Source organism: Podarcis filfolensis (genome assembly GCF_964270895.1).
Source record: "Podarcis filfolensis genome assembly, chromosome: 10".
In the NCBI taxonomy this organism is placed as follows: domain Eukaryota; kingdom Metazoa; phylum Chordata; class Lepidosauria; order Squamata; family Lacertidae; genus Podarcis; species Podarcis filfolensis.
Window position 1 is genome coordinate 70,648,650 of NC_139612.1, and position 19,011 is coordinate 70,667,660.

At 51.4% G+C, this 19,011-nt stretch overlaps 1 protein-coding gene across 4 annotated transcripts in view; it reads left to right on the forward strand.

The window, feature by feature from the left end:
* Positions 1-19,011, forward strand: part of FLNC (filamin C) — a 124,087-nt gene that overhangs the window by 76,480 nt on the left and 28,596 nt on the right. For 2 of the 4 annotated variants that reach the window (XM_083572451.1, XM_083572453.1), the window contains 12 exons: positions 1,599-2,196; positions 4,204-4,377; positions 6,662-6,824; positions 8,195-8,355; positions 8,988-9,155; positions 10,226-10,349; positions 10,481-10,637; positions 11,360-11,549; positions 12,993-13,016; positions 15,046-15,293; positions 18,096-18,194; positions 18,809-18,908. In XM_083572451.1, the coding sequence (XP_083428577.1) occupies positions 1,599-2,196; positions 4,204-4,377; positions 6,662-6,824; positions 8,195-8,355; positions 8,988-9,155; positions 10,226-10,349; positions 10,481-10,637; positions 11,360-11,549; positions 12,993-13,016; positions 15,046-15,293; positions 18,096-18,194; positions 18,809-18,908 (2,206 nt within the window). The remainder of the gene's footprint in view (positions 1-1,598; positions 2,197-4,203; positions 4,378-6,661; positions 6,825-8,194; positions 8,356-8,987; positions 9,156-10,225; positions 10,350-10,480; positions 10,638-11,359; positions 11,550-12,992; positions 13,017-15,045; positions 15,294-18,095; positions 18,195-18,808; positions 18,909-19,011) is intronic. The other 2 variants (XM_083572452.1, XM_083572454.1) reach the window with 1 other exon arrangement.

Genomic DNA, 19,011 nt, shown 5'->3' on the forward strand with positions numbered 1-19,011 from the left:
CAGCAGACTTTTTCAGCAGGGAGCCGGTCCACTGTCCCTCAGACCTTGTGGGGGGCCGGACTATATTTTGGAAAAAATAATGGACGAATTCCTATGCCCCGCAAATAACCCAGAGATGCATTTTAAATAAAAGCACACATTCTACTCATGTAAAAACACCAATTAAGAATGAAAAAGTGCACCCCACCACTGAGACCATTCCATTGTAACTCTCCAACCTCCCAAAATTTCAACACCTTTTGCGATGGTTAGACCCTTTTCCGTTTTAACAGTGCGAATTCTGCAAACACCCTTCCGTATCTCCTGAAAATCATTACTCCCGCATATTCCCCGTCTTACTTTAATGGCACATGTTAATTTATCATTCATATATATATATATATATATATATATATATATATAATTTTAACATATCATTTTCAAGAATCATTTCACATAATTTCATATCTTATACAAATTTTTGACTTCCATCAGTCACATCTGAAAATTTTCCAATCTTTCCCACTTAATTTACATTTCTTAATTTCACAATTACTTTTAATTATCTTAACTAATAACTCTCCTCACAGCCTTCCTTGCAATATTTCATACGATCCTCCTTACAAAACTTCTTCTAATCCTGCTACAAGCTTCGGCAGCACATATACTAAAATTGGAATGGTACAGAAAAGATTAGCATGGCACATGTTAATTTATCGTTAATAGCTATATCTCACACCTCTTTGTACCATTCTTCCATTTTAGATTCTGCTTGCCCCTTCCACTGCCTAGCAATCATAATTCGTGCAGCTGTCAATCAATTTGTGAGCAAGTCCTTCATAGCCTGTGAACCTTCCACCCCGTCGTAGATTGATAACAATGCTACCATATGGTCTGCCCCGTGGAGGACCTTAAGGTCCACAAATGACAACACTTCGGAGGTCCGAAGTCGCAAGGAGGTTAGATTGGTCTCAACTAGGGCCAGGGCCTTTTCAGTACTGGCCCCGATGTGGTGGAATGCTCTGTCCCAAGAGACTAGGGCCCTGCGGGACTTGACATCTTTCCGCAGGGCCTGCAAGACAGAGCTGTTCCGCCTGGCCTTTGGTTTGGACTCAGTCTGACCCTTATGTTTCCCTCCCCTTATGGTTTTGATCTATGGCCTATTATTAAAATGAGGCTGCATTTTAAATTGCATTTTAACCTGTATTTTAAATTGCACCCTCCATTATGTTTTTACTGTAATTTTACTGGTGTTAGCCGCCCTGAGTCCGGCTCTGGCCGGGGAGGGCGGGGTATAAATAAAATTATTTATTATTATTATTATTATAATACAGTGGTACCTCAGGTTAAGTACTTAATTCATTCCGGAGGTCCGTTCTTAACCTGAAACTGTTCTTAACCTGAAGCACCACTTTAGCTAATGGGGCCTCCTGCTGCTGCCACGCTGCCGGAGCACGATTTCTGTTCTCATCCTGAAGCAAAGTTCTTAACCTGAAGGACTATTTCTGGGTTAGCGGAGTCTGTAACCTGAAGCGTATGTAACCTGAAGCGTATGTAACCCGAGGTACCACTGTATCTGAGTTACTAACCCTGCCCCAATCTTGTTTGCTCCCTTCCAGGTGTGCGCCTACGGCCCTGGGCTGAAGGGCGGTTTTGTGGGGAAACCAGCCCCCTTCACCATTGACACCAAGGGGGCTGGCATGGGGGGCCTGGGCTTGACGGTGGAGGGTCCTTGCGAGGCCAAGATCGAGTGCCAGGACAACGGCGACGGGTCCTGCTCCGTCTCCTACCTGCCCACCGAGCCTGGCGAGTACGCCATCAACATCCTCTTTGCGGACGCCCACATCCCCGGCTCGCCCTTCAAGGCGGACATCAAGCCCGTCTTCGACCCATCCAAGGTGACGGCCAGCGGGCCCGGCCTGGAGCACGGCAAGGTGGGCGAGGTGGCGACCTTCATGGTGGACTGCTCCAAGGCGGGCGAGGCTGAGCTCACCATTGAGATCATCTCGGACTCGGGCGTCAAGGCCGAAGTGCTAATCCAGAACAACAGCGACGGCACCTACAGCATCACCTATATCCCATCCTTCCCGGGCACCTACACCATCACCATCAAATACGGCGGGCACCCCGTCCCCAAGTTCCCGGCGCGCGTCAACGTCGACCCCGCGGTGGACACCAGCAACGTCAAGGTCTTTGGGCCGGGAGTGGAGCCGAGAGGTATCCTTTGCGGGATCGTGGAATTGCAGAGTTGTAAGGGACCACAACTGTGTAAAAGGGTGGCACTGTGGGTTAAACCACAGAGCCTAGGACTTGCCGATCAGAAGGTCGGCAGTTCGAATCCCCGCGACGGGGTGAGCTCCCGTTGCTCGGTCCCAGCTCCTGCCAACCTAGCAGTTCGAAAGCACGTCAAAGTGCAAGTAGATAAATAGGTACCACTCCAGTGGGAAGGTAAACGGCGTTTCCGTGCACTGCTCTGGTTCGCCAGAAGCAGCTTAGTCCTGCTGGCCACATGACCCGGAACCTGTACGCCGGCTCCCTCGGCCAATAAAGCGAGATGAGCGCTGCAACTCCAGAGTCGGTCACGACTGGACCTAACGGTCAGGGGTCCCTTTACCTTAAGGGACCACAGGGGGCATCCAGTCCAACCCCCTTGTCAGGGGCTGGACTGAGGAGGAATGCTGGGAACCGCCCCTCCTTCTCCTGAACCTTCCCAAGGGCAGGAGGACAGTATGGATTTAGAACAGTGGTTTGCAAAGGGGCACAGTCCAGAGGGGAAAAGCTGGGAAATACTGGATGAGGAACAGCTAGAAAAGGAAACACATATTACGAAGCCTCATGTCTTCTCTGGTTGAAAGATTGGTGTTTATTAAAAAATTGGGATATTTTAGATCTAGAAGGTCATGACACCCGTTTTGGGTGGCATGGCTATCTTAATTATGGGAAAATAAAGGCGCATAGGCGTTTTTCAAATCATAAAATAAGAAATGCTATATAAAAGGTATGAGAGCTGGCAGATTCAGTGTCCTTGGACAGCATTCTTGACCCCCCCCCCTTTGCCTAAGACTAGACGGGCTCTGAGTTATAGAACAGAGAGCAACAAGCTCAGATTACTCAATTTAGGAGTAACGTAGATTAATGGGGACGTAGGGGGTGAACCTTTACTGGGAGCAACGCCATTTCTAGAGGGATATGCATTCCTTTGTCTCTCACTGTGATTATTAAAGAAACTACCATATTTTTTGCTCTATAGGACGCACCTTGTTTTAGAGGGGGAGAACAGGAAAAAACAAAATTCTCCCCCTCTCTGCTCAGCGCCCCTTCAGCAAAGCGGCAGGAGAAACGGAGCCCCTTCCTTTTCTCCTCCCGCTTCGCTGAAGGGGTGCTGCACAGAGAGGGGAAATTGTGCAGCGCCTCTCCAGCGAAGCGAAGCCTGGAGAGCAAGAGTGATCGGTGTGCACAGACCCCTCTCGCTCTCCAGGCTTCAGGCGGCTATCCGCAAGCCTTCGGAGCGCAGCGGGAACTCCTACTGCGCACCAAAGGATTGCGGATAGCTGCCTGAAGCCCCCGGAGTGCAGCGGGAGTTCCCACTGTGCTCCGGGGGCTTCAGGCGGCTTCAGCGAAAGCAACGCGAAGCCTCCAAAGCACGGGGGAGCTCTCCCTCTGCGCTTCAGAGGCTTCGCGTTTCTATCGCTGAAGCCAAGGAGCCTGCATTCGCTCCATAAGACGCACACACATTTCCCCTTAATTTTTGAAGGGGAAAAAGTGTGTCTTATAGAGCGAAAAATACAGTAACTGGTAAGAGCACTCCTTTCGTTTGATCTGCTTATTCACTGCCACCGGGGGAGGGATCCGATTCCTGAAGCCTGACACCTCTGCAGGATTCCAAGGCAGGGATCTTTCGCCCAACATGGAGCTCAAACTCACAGCTCTGAGACTGAGCGTCTCATGCTCTCCCGACTGAGCCATCATAGAACCATAGAACTCTCAGGGTGAAAGCCGCCCTCAAGTGCCATCCTCTTCAACTAGACATCCGATGCCTTTTTAAATGTGTTTTGGGAGGGGGGATTATTTGTTTGTTCCTGTTCTTCTCTTGCATTTTTTGCAATTTTCGCTATATCGTATTTTTATGCTGTGAACCGTCCCAAGATCTATGGACAAAGGGCGGTCTGCAGATTCAGTAAACAAAATAAAGAGAAATAACATATATCGCCCACGTCTCCCCAGGTGTTCTGCGTGAGGTCACCACCGACTTCACGGTCGACGCCCGCTCGCTGACCAAGACCGGGGGCAGCCACACCAAGGTGCGCGTCATCAACCCCTCGGGTGCCAAGACGGACACTTACGTCACCGACAACGTGGATGGCACTTACCGTGTCCAGTATACCCCGTACGAGGACGGTAAGAATCCCCTGGTCTCCCTCCACCTCTAATCCCCTTCCACCCCCTGATGGCACGTGCCAGGCAGGCCTTGGCCAGCCAGGTGACCACCAGATGTTTTGGACTGCGATTTGCATCTGTTTTAGCCAGTCCGGCCATTTTGGACAACAAATCCCATCGGCTCAGGGCCATATGGCTGCCCTGGTTGATTTTCCAAAAGTAACAGGAAGAAAAAAACACACAATACCAATAACAATACCAAAACAAAACACAATGCTTGACTTTCCTCCCGTCCCCTTCTTGGTTCTATTATTTTACACTTGTTCACGCACGTCAATAACACCGTTTTTAAAACCTTCTTCATCTTATTACAAATGACATTTAAAAGTTCTACTGATGTTAAGACCTGTACACAAAGCTTAAAAAATATGAGCATTTGCCCTTTTTTATATAAACTCAAAGTCTCTCCTTCTTGGGCTTCAAGAATATCTGGTTTTTCCTGCATAGTTCAATAGTTTACCTCTTTCGCCCTGACCTCGCCACAGTGATCCATGCGACGTTCACCTCCAGGCTTGACTATTGTAATTCGCTCTACGTGGGGCTGCCCTTGAAACTGACCCAGAAACTCCAGCAGGTGCAGAATGCCGTGGCGAGACTCCTTATGGGGTCCTCGCTGCGGGATCACATTCACCCAGTGCTATACCAACTGCACTGGCTCCTGGTGGAGTACAGGGTCAGGTTTAAGGTGTTGATTTTAACCTTTAAAGCCCTATATGGCCTAGGACCCTCGTACCTATGGGACCGCCTCTCCTGGTATGCCCCATGCCCCATGGAGGACCTTATGGTCTGCAAACACTCTGAAGATCCCGGGCCCCAGAGAAATTAGACTGGCCTCGACCAGCGCCAGGGCCTTTTTGGCCGTGTCCCCAATCTGGTGGAACGCTCTCCCACAAGAGACTAGGGCCCTGCAGGATTTGACATCTTTCCGCAGGGACTGCAAGATGGAGCTGTTCTGCCAGGCCTTTGGCCAGGGGGCAGTCTGACCTATTTTCCTTTGTATAAGAACAAGCATGAACGAGGCCTCCACAGGTCCTTATAAATATATGATCAGTGAAAACAGTTGGTGCTGGCAAGTATTAACCGCTCTCAACCTTAACTTGATAACTGCCATTTGTCCAGATTTTAATTTGTCTGAATTTTAAGATGTATTTTAATTAATTGATGCCTGTTTTTATGTATACAGTGGACACTCGGGTGGTGAACGTGATCTGTGCGGGATGCACGTTCGCAACCTGCAGCGTTTGCAACCCACGTCTGCGCACGCATGGGTTGCGATTCGGCGTTTCTGCACATGCGCAAAGCGCGATTTAGCACTTCTGTGCATGCGCGACCGCGGAAACCTGGAAGTAACCCATTCCGGTACTTCCAGGTTTCGGTGGGTCCGTAACCCGAAAAAAACGCAACCTGAAGTGTCTGTAACCCGAGGTATGACTGTACTGCGTTATTTGTATGATGTTAGCTGCTCTGAGCCTGGCTTCGGCTGGGGAGGGCAGGGTACAAGTAAAAATTATTATTATTATTATTATTATTATTATTAGTTAGTTTTGCCAATCTTCTTTGGCGGAGGCTTCTTCCTTATGTAGGGGGCTGTCTGGTCTTGGCCTGGCATCCACTCTCAGACGCAGGAACAAAGTATTCCAATTTACGGGACCGCCTCTCCTGGTCTGCCCCGCAGAGGACCTTAAGGTCCATGAATAACCATAGTTTAGAGGTCCCTGAGGAAGTCAGACTATCCTCCACCAGGGCCAGGGCCTTCTCACTGATGGCTCCGACCTGGTGGAATGCTCTGTCCCATGAGACTAGGGCCCTTCAGGATTTAACCTCCTTTTGCCGGGCCTGTAAGACAGAGCTATTCCGCCTGGCTTTTCATCTGAATTCAGCCTGCTCTTTTATTCCCCTTCCTTCCCTCCCCCTCCCCTTTTATGAAGATCCCCCGCTCTGGGATCGCACAGCTAATTCTCCCCTGGTCTCCTCACTGGCCGAAGTGGGACCAATTCAGCCAGCTAGCCCTGGGGATTATCTAATGCTTATTTTCCCTAAATTGATTTTTGAATTTTATTGTTATTCATGTTTTTATACTGTATTTTATGCCGCTTTTACAATTAAGTGTTTTAAATTTGTTGTTAGCTTCTATAAATATATAGAAAAATAAATTAAAAAAATTATTATTATTATTATTAAAGAGTCAGCTTCCTCACTTACTCCGTGTGCTTTATCGCTTGTGCCTGATTCTCGTCCTCCTCAGGTGTGCACCTGGTGGAAGTCACCTATGACGATGTCCCCGTCCCCAAGAGCCCCTTCCGAGTGGGGGTCACCGAGGGCTGCGACCCCAGCCGCGTCCGAGCCTACGGCCCCGGGCTCGAGGGGGGGCTGGTGAACAAAGCCAACCGCTTCACGGTGGAGACCAGGTAGGGGCAGCCTTCATCTTGGGGGGGGGCAAGCAAGGGGGAGTGGCGGTTGTTGTGAACAAAAATTGCCCTTTCCCCTTATGGGGTATCCAAAAGCCCCTATAGAGTCCTTACATAGGCTCCCTATTGGTAGGAGAAAATAACAGAGGCCAACCAGAGAATATTGAGAAGCAAAGCAGCTAGTAAGCCTGATCTTTATTTATCTGTTGCAACAGGGTGCTCCCCCCACAAGCAGGAAAGGAGGAGGACCCCGAACCCAGGTGTGCCCCCCCTTATATAGACATTTTAAATTGCCAGCCCTGGAGTCCAAGACCACCCCCAGAAACACCATACCTACATCACAGAAGGGGTGTAACCCAAGACCACCCCTCAGATACATCATACCTACATCACAGAAAGGTGGTCTACAACAGAAATTTGAGTGCGTTGTTTATCTCCTGTCTGGCAGGTTACCTGTTAATGCTTACTTGATTGGATACCCTGGGGAGCCTGGCCAGTCTTTTGTAATGATAAATACTTAGTTCCTGATCCAGGTCACAGGCTCACACCCTATTCATTATCTTAAATGTGCCCTTAAGACAGGATTTGTGAAGGAAAAGACAATGGGGAGGCTTTTCCATTTTCCTTTGACCTTGCAGAGAAAACATTTACTCAGTTTAGGAATCAAAATGGTTCCAGGTCAATCTTCCTGTGCTGATCTATGTACGTGCTTGGTTGGTACGCTTATGAACAGTACCATATATCTAAGACCTCAAAATTCCTATCACATGGTCAAGGGAGAGGTTGAGACAAGGACTTTTAAAAAGAATGGGGGAAATTCACCATTGACCTAGTTAGCAAACTGAAACGTCAGCTGGGCTGTTAGGAAACCCGTGTAAAGTAACGAAGGCTCTGGATCATTTGGAAAAATGAAAACTGCGGAGAATGTACTGATAGGTAGTTTAAATAGGTAGGTAGTTTTAAGGATAGATAGGTAGTTTTAAGGATGGCAGGTGGGGGGGGGGAGTTGCAAGATTCAGAGAGTTCTCTGGAGTTGCTCTTTCAGATAATCAATATATTGAATGTATAGATAGATTTAATGTATTTTTAATCTCTCGTTGGAAGCCGCCCAGAGTGGCTGGGGAAACCCAGCCAGATAGGCAGGGTATAAGTAATTATTATTATTATTATTAATAATAATAATAATAATAATAATTTGGGGCCTCAGTCGTTCTCTTGCCCTCCGAAGTGTTCCGGAACGTTCCACGCAAACAGTTGTGCTGCTGACCGCAAAGAATCCTGGGAACTCCTTACACATGGAGACCTCCTTATGTCTCTGTTAAGGCTTGCTGGCACCTCCCCTTTGACGGTGCTGTTTTCTTTCTCCCCAGGGGCGCGGGGACCGGGGGCCTGGGCTTGGCCATCGAGGGGCCATCGGAGGCCAAGATGTCCTGCAAGGACAACAAAGATGGCAGCTGCAGCGTGGAATACATCCCCTTCACGCCGGGAGATTACGACGTCAACATCACCTTCGGGGGACGCCCCATCCCTGGTAGGCGGAGGGCAGGGCTGCTGCGCTTGGACCTTCAGGATGTGTTCTGGAATCATAGAATTGGAGAGTTGGGTCACCCAAAGGTCCTCTAGTCCCATAGACTAGGAATTATGGGTAACGCAATTCCCAAAAAGTTCAGGAGAGTCTTTATGTATGCCACAGTCGCCGCCAGAATTTTAATTGCAAAAGGTTGGAAGGGAGAGGCTATCCCGTCCAAATCAGACTGGCAAAATAAATTAAGAGAGTACGCTGAACTGGCGAGACTATCAGCAAGGCAAAACTAATGATATGTATAAATTTGTAAAGTATAAACAGAAAACTACAGTGGTACCTCAGGTTAAGTACTTAATTTGTTCTGGAGGCCTCTTCTTAACCTGAAACTGTTCTTAACCTGAAGCACCACTTTAGCTAATGGGGCCTCCCGCTGCCACCACACAATTTCTGTTCTCATCCTGAAACAAAGTTCTTAACCCAAGGTACTATTTCTGGGTTAGCGGAGTCTGTAACCTGAAGCGTATGTAACCTGAAGCGTCTGTAACCCGAGGTACCACTGTAAAAACAAAAAACAAAATCACAATATGAAAACGCAAAATATGTAATACAAACTTCCTTCCTGTTTGCTTTTCCCGCAGGGAGCCCCTTCCGCGTCCCGGTCAAGGACGTGGTCGACCCCAGCAAGGTCAAGTGCTCGGGCCCCGGGCTGGGGGCTGGCGTGAGAGCCCGCGTCCCCCAAACCTTCACCGTCAACTGCAGCAAGGCTGGGTTGGCCCCCCTGGAGGTGAAGGTCCTGGGACCCACAGGTATGGAGATCTGGGGCCGAAAAAGAGGACCACCTCGGTGGTTTCACTTGCTAGCCGCCCCCTTTTTGACCCCCCTGGGGGTGGGGTGTACGGGGGTCCTAAGCCTCGCTTTGTGGGTGCTCCCCTAGGAATCCCCTATACCAGGGGTGGCCAACTCCCAAGAGACTACAATAACTGGCAGTGATCTACCCCCTTTTTAGGGGTGCAGGGCAGAGTTGTTGAGCTTTTTACAGGGAGGGGGAAGAAAGCCACGATTTTGGGGGTTGCACAGCAAAAATGGTGAGCTTTCTTTAGGGGAGCCAATCTCTATACAATGGGTAGGCAAAGTAACGCCCAGCCCAATCGTCTTCTAAATCCATCCCGCGAACGGTCCTTTTATTTAAAATGCATCTCTGGGTTATTTGTGGGGCATAGGAATTCGTTCATTTCCCCCCAAAAAATATCGTCCGGCCCTCCACAAAGTCTGAGGGACAGTGGACCGGCCCCCTGCTGAAAAAGTTTGCTGACCCCTGCCCTATACAGTGGTACCTTGGTTCTCAAACTTAATCCGTTCCGGAAGTCCGTTCGAAAACCAAAGCGTTCCAAAACCAAGGCACGCTTTCGCATAGAAAGCAATGCAAAATGCCTTAATCCGTTCCGGACTTTTGAAAACAACCCCTAAAGCAGCAATTTAACATGAATTTTACTCTCTGGCGAGACCATTGATCCCTAAAATGAAAGCAATAGTCAATGTACTATAAAGTAGATAAATAGGTACCGCTCCGGCGGGAAGGTCAACGGCGTTTCTGTGCGCTGCTCTGGTTCGCCAGAAGTGGCTAAGTCCTGCTGGCCACATGACCCGGAAGCTGTACGCCGGCTCCCTCGGCCAATAAAGCGAGATCAGTGCCGCAACCCAAGAGTCGGCCACGACTGGACCTAATGGTCAGGGGTCCCTTTACTTTTACCTATGGAGCGAAAAATACAGTATGTCCTTATCGCTGCAAACACTTTGTCGGAAAGGCGAACGGGCTTAGTTTCGGGTGCTCTGGGTCCCTTGAGAGCCTTTCTGACTCTCTTTCCTCCCCGCCCAGGGGTCGCTGAGCCCGCCGAGGTGCGCGACAACGGGGACGGCACCCACACGGTGAACTACACTCCGGCCACGGACGGGCCCTACACGGTCGCTGTTAAGTACGCCGGGCAAGAGGTGCCCCGCAGGTGAGCAGGGAGACCCAAAGGGAGGTGTTGAGGGGGGGGAGAAGGCAGCTTCCCCTTTGGGAACCCTGCGCGGTTGGTGAGGCCGAGAGGCGGGGTCTTGGGGACATGGTCTGACTGGTCTCTTCTTCCAGCCCATTCAAGATCAAGGTGCTTCCGGCGCATGACGCCAGCAAGGTGCGCGCCAGCGGCCCCGGGCTCAACGCTTCTGGCATCCCCGCCAGCTTGCCGGTGGAGTTCACCATCGACGCCCGAGATGCTGGCGAGGGGCTGCTCACTGTGCAGATCTTGGTGAGTGGCGGGTGATGGCATGGTGGGTTGGGGGGGGCTCCCTGCTTTGCCTGGGCGGGGGCAGGGACAAATGAGCAGCGGCGGTGCTCCAGGCTGTGCTGGCGGGGGCTGATGGAAGTTGTAGTCCAAAAAAGGCTGTGCTGGTTCTGGCTAATGGGAGTTGTAGTCCAAAATGGCTGTGCTGGTGGGGGCTGATGGGAGTCCAAAAAGGCTGTGCTGGTTCTGGCTAATGGGAGTTGTAGTCCAAAAAGGCTGTGCTGGTGGGGGCTGATGGGAGTCCAAAAAGGCTGTGCTGGTTCTGGCTAATGGGAGTTGTAGTCCAAAATGGCTGTGCTGGTGGGGGCTGATGGGAGTCCAAAAAGGCTGTGCTGGTTCTGGCTAATGGGAGTTGTAGTCCAAAGCATTTGGAGGGCACCCGGTTGGCAAAGGCAGTGATGTGGGGGTGCCCACGAGACTACTTCCTGTTCTGAAGTACCTACCCTCATTCTGACCTCACGAGTGAATTGGGCTGCGTACTCAGTGCCGATTTCTAAGAGCTGCATTTTGTATAAGCTCAGAGGCACTCTCTTCTTGTTGCGTTGTACATGCCCTGACATAGGGCATGGTTGTGGATAAAGGGTTCTGGGGCCTCATCCACCAGTATGTTTGGACTTAGAGAAGCCTCTGATCTTCAGTTCCCCACCCCCATTCATAGAATCACAGAATTGTTTTCGGTCCTCCAGGACCCTGAGGGCAAGCCCAAGAAAGCCAACATCCGGGACAATGGCGACGGCACCTATACTGTCTCCTACGTCCCGGACATGACGGGCCGCTACACCATCACCATCAAATACGGCGGCGACGAGATCCCTTACTCGCCCTTCCGCATCCATGCTCTGCCCGCGGGCGACGCCAGCAAGTGCCTGGTCACAGGTAGGAGTCTCCCAATGCCTGCCTTGCCAACCCCCGTCCAGCCGGTCTCATCTCCCGGAATGGGGCACCAGAACGCAAGTTTCTAGTTCTCATGCCCTCTCTGCCCTCTCTGTCCCCTGCCTCCCCCTCCTTTTTGCCTCCATCTTGTGCCGTCTTCGAGGAGGCGATCGGGCGAGAGAGAGTCACTTCTCCAGACGACCCGTATATCGGGCCTTCGCCCCGGCTTATTCCATAATTTCCTTGCTGCATCTACCGTATTTTTCGCTCCATAGGACGCACCTGACGCACCCCTCTCTGCTCAGTGCCCCTTCAGCGAAGCGTCAGGAGAAACGGAGCCCCTTCCTGTCGCTGAAGGGGTGCTGCGCAGAGAGGGGAGATTTTTTTTCTCTCTTGTTCACCCCCTCTAAAACAAGGTGCGTTCTGTGAGTTCAAGGTGTGTTCACCTGAAGCCTCTGGGTTCCCACTGCGCTCTGGAGGCTTCAGGCGGCTACCCTGGAAGCCTAGAGAGCAAGAGGGGTCGCTGCGCACTGACCCCTCTCGCTCTCCATGCTTCAGTAAAGGCAACCCAAAGCCTCAGGAGCACAGCGGGAGTTCCCGCCGTACTCCGGAGGCTTCAGGTTCCTTTCGACCTGCGCTTTGGGGCTGGTGGGGGGACGCGCTGCTTTCCCCCACCGCCAGCCTCAAAGATCCCTGAAGCCTTCAGAGCGCAGCGCGAGTTCCTGCTGCGCTCCGCAGGCTTCGGGTTCCTTTTGCTGAAGCCGAGAGAGCTTCAGCAACCTGAAGCCTGCGGAACACAGCGGGAACTCGTGCTGCGCTCCGAAGGCTTCAGGTGGCTATCCCTGAAGCCTGGAGAGCAAGAGGGGTCGGTGCGCACCGACGCTTCTCGCTCTCCAGGCTTCAGCGAAAGCAACGCGAAGCCTCCGGAGTACGGAGCGAGCGCTCCCTTTGCGCTTTGGAGGCTTTGCGTTGCTATCGCTGAAGCCAAGGAGCCTGCATTCGCTCCATAGGACGCACACACATTTCCCCTTAATTTTTGGAGGGGAAAAAGTGCCTCTTATAGAGCGAAAAATACGATACATCCCTTTCCCTCCAAGGAGCTCAAGGTGACGTGTATGGTCTCCCCCCCCCTTCATTGCCCCTACAACAACAACAACCTTGCAAGGAAGGTTAGGCTGAGCCCAAGGAGCTTCATGTCCGAGTGTGAATTCGAACCCTGGTCTCGCCCAGGCCCGAGTCCTGCACTCTATAAACTTTTGCATGGAAGTCAGAACAAAGTTTTTCAGGGAATCTGTATGCCACAAAAAAAATACTTTTTTGGAGCGAATGGTTCATAATTTTTTTAGAATAAAATAATAATGCTGCAATTGATTTGCCGCCACGGCAGCAGTTATATGCGCCTTGGTGCTGATTCTTACGGCTGTCTCTTCTTCTTCCTTCCTGCAGTGTCCATAGGAGGCCACGGATTGGGTAAGTACCCGTGGGGCCCCCTGCCCTGGATCTTGGGGGTGGGCACATGGTGATATCCTGGTACCCCAATCAAGCAGCGCCATTCTTGCCCACCAGCCTAAGAACAGAGGAGGCAGCCTTACGACAGAATTGCAGAACTGGAAGCCGCCCTACAATGGCAGGCAAAATTTTCTGCAGACCTGGGGACACTAAGGAGAGATTCGTGCTAAAACGCTGGCGCTTTTGAAAAGGAATGAAATTGCAAACTGATGCGGAAATGGCAGAGAGAGAGAGAAAGAGAGAGCTGAACTTAAGATCGGAAAGTTGAGAATCTGGGCGGATAGCTCCGAGTGGGTGGCTTTCCTTGATGGGTTTGCATCGCCATCTGGCGGTTAGCTAGTCCAAACACGATTCCGAGCATGTTAGATCAAGTTAATCGCTTTAGTAGATGCTGTCTTTATGGCCATGCTGCAACCCGGTGATTCTCAAATGTTTTCAGGCTGCCGCCTCCCTTGGTTCCGAAGATTCATCACCCCCAGTGCTCCCTCCCCTACAAAAAGCATTATGCACAACCCTCCAAGGAAGATAATGTCATGATAAAATTCAAAACGGTAACCATTAATTGCACGTTTGTTGCAAAATCCCATTAAATACTGAACATAACACCTGTCTTGAAAGACCTACATTGGCTCCCAGTACATTTCCGAGCACAATTCAAAGTGTTCGTGCTGACCTTGAAAACCTTAAACGGCCCGGTATCCCTGAAGGAGCATCTCCACCCCGTTGTTCAGCCCGGACACTGAGGTCCAGCTCCGAGGGCCTTCTGGCGGTTCCCTCCCTGCGAGAAGCCAAGTTACAGGGAACCAGGCAGAGGGCCTTCTCGGTGGTGGCGCCCGCCCTGTGGAATGCCCTCCCTTCAGATGTGAAGGAAATAAGCAGCTATCTTATCTTTAAAAGACATCTGAAGCCAGCCCTGTTTAGGGAAGCTTTTAATGTTTAATAGGTTATTGTATTTTAGTGTTTTGTTGGAAGCCACCCAGAGTGGCTGGGGAAACCCAGCCAGATGGGCAGGGTATAAATAAATAAATAATAATAATAATTACTACATCTGGACAGCAGACAGCGTCATCAAAGAAGGGACCATGCGGAATCATTCACCCAACGTGGGTTTTGAACCCACGTCCCTGAGATTGAATCCGGTGCTCTACCAACTTGGTTTCATTAATTCCACAAAACTGAGGGACTCCATCCTGTGAGATCAGCTTTTCAAAGGCTGGCAGTCATTTAGCAAGAGCTTTGGATGCCCCATTTAGTAACTGCTTGGCCGCTCAGCCAATTCCGAATAGATGGGCTGGAGGGAGTGATACCAGTTTCTCAATACCAGCTGAGCAGGAGAGCCCTTGACTCTGCACCAACCTGATTTATCCCTCCGTCCGCCTGCATCCGCGGTTCCCTCTCCAATCCTGCACCTTCTCCGGCCTCTGACTCTCGTCTCCCGGCTGCCAGGGGCTCCCCCAGATCACCGATCCCTTCCTGCAAGTCCCCGCTTCACCCGCCGGCTGCTCCTCTACACCCAGCCGGATCATCCTGACATCGAGTCGCTAATAATAATAATAATAATAATAATAATAATAATAATTTATTATTTATACACCGCCCATCTGGCTGGGCTTCCCCAGCCACTCTGGGAGGCTTCCAAAAAAATATTAAAATACTATAATACATGAAACATTAAAAGCTTCCCTAAACAGGGCTGCCTTCAGGTGTCTTCTAGAAGTCTGGTAGTTGTTGTTCTCTTTGACATCTGATGGGAGGGCGTTCCACAGGGCGGGTGCCACTACCGAGAAGGCCCTCTGCCTGGTTCCCTGTAACCTCACTTCCCACAGGGAGGGAACTGCCAGAAGGCCCTTGGCGCTGGACCTCAGTGTCCAGGCTGAACGATTGGGGTGGAGACACTCCTTCAGGGATACAGGACCGAGGCCTTTCGGTTTGGCTGAGTTCTCCTCCCCGCCTTACCCTAACCAAGGTGTTCTCCATCCTTTACCTGCAGGCACCTGCCTGGGCCCCACCATCCAGATCGGGGAGGAGACGGTGATCACCGTGGACGCCAAGGCAGCGGGGAAAGGCAAGGTCACCTGCAAGGTGTCCACGCCGGACGGAGCCGAGCTGGACGTCGACGTGGTGGAGAACCATGACGGCACTTTCGACATCTACTACACGGCCCCCGAGCCCGGCAAATACGTCATCACCATCCGCTTTGGGGGAGAGCAGATCCCCAACAGCCCCTTCCATGTGGTGGTGAGTTGTGGGGTGAAACCGGGGCAAAAGGGCTACCTGGGTCAAGCTGGGCTGGTGCAGCCGTAAAATCATGGGGCAGAGCTTGTGACGGGTGGGGAGAGGAGGAGAGATTTATTGGAGCCTGCTATTGTAGCCTTATTGGAGTTCACCGATTGGGTCTGCATTGGTCCCGGGAGAGAGGCAGGAAGTCAAATGACACCGAGGGTTGATTCAGAGAACGAGTTCTTTATTTCTGCTCTCCGGAGCAGCAGAAAGGCACTTGCGTGGTCAGTCCACAGCAAGTCCAAAGAAATGAGAAATTTCATGCAGTGTATATATCCTCCAGGCACCCTCTCCCCCCTCCCCCAGGAATCCAGCCACGTCAGCTTATACACGCAGGTTGACATCACAGATGTTCCTGCTCCGGTACTCTTAACCATAAAAGGGCTTTCCTTCCTGTATTCCTGACCATAAAAGGGTATTCCTGTTCCTATATTCTTATCTTGGAACAAGAGGTCACCAACTCCAAGAACATACTCTGGCGCTGTTCGCGGACTAGGTCTGTGCGTCAGAGTATGGTCAGGACGTAAGATAAGACCTAGACATGTCATCCCTACTCCACTGGAACAGCCAAGGTCATCCGTTGCCGTGACTGATAAAGGAGAGAGCTTTGTTTATACAGCTGTGTTCTTGTTATGCGTTTGCTCAACAGCTCAAATTTATGCATTTTAAAAGAAAAAGGGGGAGGGGTTTGGGTCCTGTTTCAAACTGACTGCACAGAAACCCATTCCTTCACTATTTAGTTTGTTTATTTATTTTATTGCATTTGTATCGGCCCTTTCTCTCCAAGGCGCTCAAGGTGGCATATATGGTCCCCCCCCATTTAATTCCCACAACCACCTTGCGAGGTAGGTTAGGCAGTAAAAAAACGGGTTGGGAGGGCAGATCTTGGAAATGACAGGTTAGGCAGTTAGCTTAACGTCTGTCACTGGAAAACTGGTCGGAAGTATTGTTAAAGATAAAATAGCCAAGCACATAGAACAGGGGTCAGCAAACTGACCGCACCTCGGGCCGGTGTCTCCAGCACCGATCGCGCGGCAGGCCAGAGGGTGGGGGAGCGCGTGCCCATACGCTTGCACACGCGCTATTTCCGGCGCACTTCCGGTTCGGAGGAGCACTGGAAATAGCTTGTGCGCATATGCACGTGACTCCTCCGACCCGGATGTGCACTGAAAATAACGCTTGCGCATGCGCACAAGCTACCATATTTTTCGCTATAAGAGACGCACCTGGCCATAAGACGCACCTAGTTTTAGAGGAGGAGAACAAGAAAAGAAATATTCTCTCCCTCTCTGCACAGCGCCTCTCCAGCGAAGCGGCAGGAGAAGTGGAGCCCCTTCCGTTTCTCCTCCCGCTTCGCTAAAGGGGTGCTGCGCAGAGAGGGAAAGCTGTGCAGTGCCTCTCCAGCGAAGCAAAGCCAGGAGAGCAAGAGGGGTCGGTGAGTACCGATCCCTCTTGCTCTCCTGGCTTCAGGGATAGCTGCCCAAAGCCTCCGGTGTGCAGCAGGAGCGCTCCCGCTGCACTCCGGAGGCTTCTCGTTGCTTTCACTGAAGCCATGGAGCCTGCATTCACTCCATAAGATGTACACACATTTCCCCTTACTTTTTAGGAGGGGAAAAGTGCGTCTTATAGAGCGAAAAATACGGTATTTCCGGTGTTCTTCCGACCCGGAAGTGGGCAGCTGTGCAACACAGCGCTGGTAAGAGCGGGCGCCGGGGGTCGCCGCGGGCCGGATAAACAAGTCCCTCGGGCCTTATCCGGCCCACGGGCCTTAGTTTGGGGACCCCAATGTAGAAGAACAAGCCCTGTGGAAGCAGAGCCAGCATGGCTTCTGCAAAGGAAAAGCTTGGCTCACAAAGAGTTGTTTGAGAATGTCAACAAGCATATAGATAGAGGAGATCTGGTTGACATAGCGTACTGGGACTTTGAAAAAGCTTTTGGCAAACGTAACTCACCAAAGACTCCTGACTGATCTCGGCAGTTGAGGAATAAGAGATCTTGTGGATCGGGATTTGGTCAAGTTGCAGAAAGCAGAGAGTCAGAATAACTGGACAGTTCTCCAAATGGAGAGAAGTGGAGTCTCCCAAGGATCAGTGTTGGTTGGGACCTGCACTTTTTAACTTGTTTAGATCCGGAGTTAGGGATGGCCAGTGAGTTGGCCAGGTTGACGCTGAATTGTCTGGGGTCTTCAAAACAGAAAGAGATTTGTGAAGAACTCCAAAAGGACCTCTCCAAACAGAGAGGAGGAGTGAAAAAATGGCAAAGTCATGCATGGGGCGGGGTTGGGAATATATTAATTTCACATATACATTCATGAGACCTGGACTGCTGGTGGTGGACCAGGAGGAAGACCTTGTGGTCCTAGTAGACAGCTCATCTGGTGTGTCTTGGCCGTGAAAAGGCTCAGAAAATGGCCACCAAAATTATAAAAGCGGTTGAATAGACTACCCTGTGCAGAAAGGTTTCATTAAAACTTTTCGGCGTACAATGTTTGCTTTCCTTTCGTCGTCTTCCTCTCCTTCTTATTTCTCATTTGGTTTCTGGTTTCCTATTGTACGTTGAAAAGTTTTGATGGAACTCTATGCAAAACAGAAAAATAAAAACATAAAGCGCCAGCTCTTGCTGCTGGCCTGTGACTCCGGCGTGAGGTTGGTGGGGTGCAGAAAGGGTTCCGGCCGGCAGAGGTGGCTTGGACCCTACAATCGAGTTTGCACCGCGCTGGCGCTGGCCCTGGCCCTGACCTGTCCCGTTGCTTCCCGCCAGGCCTGCGACTCCATCCCCCACGTCGAGGAGCCCTGCGACAGCGTCCAGCTCCACCAGCCCTTCTCGGCCCCCCACGCCGGCGGCTACCCCCCGCACTGGGTACCAGGAGCTTGCTCTCGCCTCTCTCGGACGCTCTGTCTGTTCCTGCTGCCTCTCTCCCCATCTCTCTGCCTCTCTTGGGAAGAGGGGCTGCCCTTCTCCCCCCTCGGGGAAAAGCCCCCAAGAGCCGCACACACGCTCCACGCGGCTCTTTAAAGGAGCACTGAGCAGAACCACCTGTCTGCATTCGCTCCATAAGACACAGACACATTTCTCCTTACTTTTTAGGAGGGAAAAAGTGTGTCTTATGGAGCGAAAAATACGGTAGCTATTTTTAGCCGTTTGTTTTCCCCAACTGGCAGCCGACGGGTCCAAGCAGGAGATGGTGGTGCTTGCCTGTTTCCTATGCCCAGGGCGATGGCCAGGACTGTCCTGCTTCCGTGGGGTGCCCACTCTCTCGCTGCTCCCCCTTTTCCTTGCAGCTCTGTGCCTCTTTTCGGTCTGCCTGCCCCTCCAGCGCTGCTGCGGCGGGTGCCCCCCGCTCTCCTTCGCCCTCGCTTCGCCGTCGGGCGCTCTCCTTCCCTCCCTCTGCCTGTACTTAGTCCTTTCTCTCTCTTTCTCTCCCTCTCTCTCTCCTTCTCTCCTTTCCGCCCCCTTCCCCCCTCCCCCACCAGGCTACGGACGAGCCCGTCGCCCCGCCAGAGACCATGGACTCCATGCTGCGCCCCTTCAACCTGGTCATCCCCTTCACCGTCCAGAAGGGGGACATCACAGGTAGGGGCGGCTCCCCAAAAAAACATCTGGAGAGCCGCAGGACTGGCAGAGGGCTTGGGATGCTTAGGGATGGGGAGGGCATTTATTCACTTACAGTGGTGCC